We start from the raw sequence: 4870 nt of genomic DNA on the forward strand, positions 1-4870 counted from the left end.
AGTTGGTAGACTAGGCCTGCATGTTAGGTCCACTTGATATATTCAAGTTGCTGGATCAAGATGAAATTGTGTCAGACAACCACATGCATTTATTAATGCATAAATAACCTAAATTTTGAATAAAATTGAAAAAAAAAATTATGTGATATAGCAAAAAGCTTAGTCAAATGTAATGACAAAATAAAACAAAATATATTTTGAATGCATGTGAAAATATGTTCCGATGGTTAACTATTATTATTTGTTAAAGACATTATATTGGCATCCAGTATCTGAAACCAATATTTATTTCATTACTGATATGACACTACTACCTCTTAGCAAGAGGATTCATAGCATCAGATTAAGTTGAACGGTGTTGCTTGCCATGGGAATGCAAATTTGAATTTTATGAGTATGTTTACATGTGCGATTAGAGTTCCAGGCACCTTTAGAACGCCAAAGAATGGTACGAGTAAGCATGAAATCACTGAGCCAGCAGCATGTAGAGAGAGAGCGTGTCGTGAAAGAGGGGAAATGTGGCGTATGGGGGAGTGGTTGCTGGTGAAAAAGGGGAAGGGGAATGGGGATTTGGTTGATGTTGAAAAAGGGAAGGGGCGTATGATGGAGATTGGTTGCTGGTCAAAGAGCTGGAGAGGCATATGGGGGTTTTGGTTGCAGGTGAAAGAGAGTAAGGGGGATAGGGGATTCGTTGCTGGTGAAAAATGGGAAGGGGGATGGGAATTTGGTTGATGTTGAAAAAGTGAAGGGGCATAAGAGGGAGATATGTTGTTGGTAAAAGAGCTGAAGAGGCGTATGAGGGTTTTGGTTGCAGGTGAAAGAGAGTAAGGGGGATAGGGGATTCGTTGCTGGTGAAAGAGGGGAAGGAGGATATGGGATTGGTTGCTGGTGAAAGAGGAGAAGGGGAATGAGGGTTTGGTTGCAGATGAAAGAGAAGAAGGGGGGTGGGGGAGATTGGTTGCTGGTGTAAGGGGGAAGGATTATAAGAGGGATTGATTGCTGGGGAAAGAGAGGGAGAAGGTCGTATAGGACATTGGTTGCTGGTGAAAGTGGGGGGAAGTGGATTGGTTGATGGTGAAAGAAAGGGAAGGGGGCGTATGAGGGATTGGTTGCTGGTGAAAGAAGGGGGGAGGTAGATTGATTGCTAGTGAATGACGGGGGAGGTAGGTTGATTGCTGGTGAAAGAGGGGGAGGTAGATTGAGCTGGTGAAAGACGGGGGAGGTAGGTTGATTGCTGGTGAAAGAGGGGGAGGTAGATTGATTGCTGGTGAAAGAGGAGGAGGTAGATTGGTTGCTGGTGAAAGAAAGGGAAGGGGGCGTATGAGGGATTGGTTGCTGGTGAAAGAAGGGGGGAGGTACATTGATTGCTAGTGAAAGACGGGGGAGGTAGGTTGATTGCTGGTGGAAGAGGGGGAGGTAGATTGATTGCTGGTGAAAGACGGGGGAGGTAGATTGGTTGCTGGTGAAAGAATGGGGAAGAGGTCGTATATGAGTAAAAGATTCGTTACTGGTGAAAGTAGGGGGAGTTGGATTGGTCGCTGGTGAAAGTAGCGGGGGTTGGATTAGTTGCTGGTGAAAGAGGGGGAAGGGAGCGTATGGGACATTGATTGCTGGCGAAAGGAAGGGAAACAGGGGTGTAAGAGGGGATTGGTTGCTGGTTGAAGAGAGGAGGAGTTTTTGATGGTTGGAGTCATCGGAAAACGCTGAGGCAGTGTTGCCAGGTTTTCTAAGTGAGAAAAGGCCAACTTCTTATCAACTGCAGCTATAAAAGTAAAAAAAGGCCAAAAGTATAGCATTTAAGGCCAACCTTTTTTTATGATATTGCTAAAGCTAACCAATTTCAAAAAAGGCCAAATTTGAAGTTTTTTAGCCTGAAAAAGGCTAACCTGGCAACCCTACGCTGAGGTAATATGATTCCTTGCTGTCCAGGTGAAATTATTTTGAAAATACATCAGCTAACCATTTAATTGATTAATCAATTGCATATAGATTTCAAAATGATTAAAATAAAAGTTGATTTTGTTATCAAAGGACGGTTCTGAATCTTGCTAGATTTCATCCGAAATTTTTCTGAATATTTCTGAGTTTTATTTCTGCTGTTTCATATGTGTTTTCCATTTTTAAATGAATTGTTCGTTTTCCCTGCAAAATTTTTCTGAATAGTTTTATCTTTTATTTTTGCTGTTTTCATATGTGTTTTTCGTTTTTAAGAAATTGCTCGCTTTTCCATGCGATAAATTTCTGAATAGTTTTATTTTCTGTTTTCATATGTTTTTCGTTTTTAAGGACTTGTCCGTTTTCCAGGCAAAATATTTCTGAATAGTTTTATTTTTGCTGTTTCTATTCGTGTTTTTCATTCTTAAAGAAGTGCTAGCTTCCATAAGAAAATAATTTGATAACCACAATTATTTTACAGATCCTCTCTCTTTGGGTGGCAATTATATTACCTTTATATTTTATTTTGGAGGTTTTCTTCAGGCAAAAAAAAAAAAAAGAAAATAAATAAATAAAAGTGTTGAGACCAACGAGAACCCTGGGAAATATTTGACCTTCCGAGAAAGTATCTGCCTTTGTTCTTGAAGAATTTTTCATCTCGAAACCTTCCCTCTGAGAAACGACCGTTTGGTCCCCTATATTTTCTTTCAGGGATTTTGACTTTGAGTGTTCAATAAATGAATTAGAAAACCATTTAAATCGCCTATCTGATTTTAGTTTTATTCAATACCTTATGTAATTAATTACTTCCATTAATTCTAGTGATGTCAGGGTATGGAAGGATTAGTTCATGAATCTAGTGATGTATGAGCTAAGGATGAGAAAAATGGATTTGCAAACCCTTTTAACCATCTATATATTCTTAGTATTATTCAATACCTTATCTAAATAATAATTTCAATTAATTTTAGTGATGTCAGGGTGTGGACAACCCAGCCACTGAGGGGGGGGGGGGGGAAGCCAGCCTCAACTTAGTGCCGGTCCCAAGCCCGGATAAATGGGGAAGGTTGGCGGCAGGAAAGGCATCCGGCCATGAAAAATTAGCCAAAACAACTATGGTCATTGATTATAATCAGAATGAAATTAATGCTAGGGTGTTCCCCTTAGGCGACAGAGGTAGATGGAGAAAGCTGACCAGAAACATCGACCCCACATAGAAGTGGGAAAAGATGCAGACAAAGAAGAAGAAGAAGAAGAAGAAGAAGAAGAAGAAGAAGAAGATGTCAGGGTGTAGACGAATAGTTCATGAATCTAATAGCATAAGAGCTAAGGATAAATCTAAGTATTTATCAATTATTCATTAATTTCTATTTTTAGTGCTATTAGGACGACGAAAAATTATTTAGCTTATTGACTGGGTTTTAGCTGTATTAACAAAAAAACAAAAAAAATTAGGAGTTATCTTCATCATAGTTCAAGCACAAACTGATATATATGTATGTTAACACACATATACACATATACATATATAAATATATCTATATATATATATATATATATATATATATATATATATATATATATATATATATATATATATATATATATATATATATATATATATCTTTCATTCTACCTTGTTTTGAGTATTGTTCTCCTGTCTGGTCTTCAGCTGCTCATCTTAATTTGTTGGACAGAAACTTACGGTCTATTAAATTTCTTATTCCTGATCTAGATATTAATCTCTGGCACCGTCGTTCAATTAGTTCATTATGCATGTTGCATAAGATTTTTCATAACTCTGACCATCCTTTACATTCAGATCTCACTGTACAATTCTATCCTGTTCGTAATACTAGGCAGGCAGTTAATTCTAATAGCCAGGCCTTCTCCATCACGAGGCTCAATACTACGCAGTACTCTAGAAGTTTTATTCCAGCTGTTACCAAGATGTGGAATGATCTTCCTACTCGGGTGGTTGAATCAGTAGAACTTCAAAAGTTCAAAGTTGGAGCAAATACTTTTTTGTTGACCAGGCGGACATGAGTCTTTTATAGTTTATTTATGACATATTTGTTTTTGATGTTGTTAATAGTTTATATATGACATGTCTGTTTTGACGTTACTGTTTTTAGAATGATTTATTGTTAATTTGTTCTCTTCATTTATTTATTTCCTTATTTCCTTTCCTCACTGGGCTATTTTTCCCTGTTGGAGCCCCTGGGCTTATAGCATCTTGCTTTTCCAACTAGGGTTGTAGCTTGGATAGTAATAATAATATATATATATATATATATATATATATATATATACTATTCATATTCATGTATATATATATATATATATATATATATATATATATATATATATATATATATATATATATATATATATATATATATATACTGTATATATAAAAGTTATATTCATACTTTTATATATCTTTTACAGTACTGGTTTATTAAGAATCCTAATGCAGCCCTGTCTTCGATCTGAAGGAATTCAATCAAGTTAAGGGAATCACTAAAGCGACAGTTAATCACCAATGTTAAAACTTAGGACCTGCGTTCTCAACCCTAATTGATTTCAGCTTTTCTCTTTCGATTTTTAGTTTCATCAAGAAATTGGATCTCGAATCATATTGGTTCTCGAGGTGAGTGGATATATGAAAAGAAAATTAAACAATAAAAATAGATCATCGATAGATTAAATAAAAAAACTCCTCCCCCCAAAAAATAAGATACTTAAAGATAATGAGTTATACAATATTTTATGTCGTATATCAGTTTTTTTTTTTTTTAAATACAATGTCATCGCTTCCCGTTTTTTTTTCACTTTTGTTTTATCAATTTCTCATACCTCCGGTAGTTCGTGAACATTATCTTTCTGTCTTTGATTAGGGAATGATCAAAGAAACTATTTTTTTCATATATTA

The 4870-nt window shown here is 36.0% G+C and overlaps 1 protein-coding gene across 1 annotated transcript in view; it reads right to left on the bottom strand.

The window, feature by feature from the left end:
• Window positions 1-621: 621 nt before the first annotated feature.
• Window positions 622-4870, bottom strand: part of LOC137620475 (uncharacterized) — a 22453-nt gene continuing 18204 nt past the window's right edge. Inside the window, exon 2 of the mRNA XM_068350632.1 lies at window positions 622-1569. Coding sequence (XP_068206733.1) covers window positions 622-1569 — 948 coding nt within the window. The remainder of the gene's footprint in view (window positions 1570-4870) is intronic.

This window comes from Palaemon carinicauda, chromosome 27 (genome assembly GCF_036898095.1).
Source record: "Palaemon carinicauda isolate YSFRI2023 chromosome 27, ASM3689809v2, whole genome shotgun sequence".
Classification (NCBI taxonomy): Eukaryota; Metazoa; Arthropoda; class Malacostraca; order Decapoda; family Palaemonidae; genus Palaemon; species Palaemon carinicauda.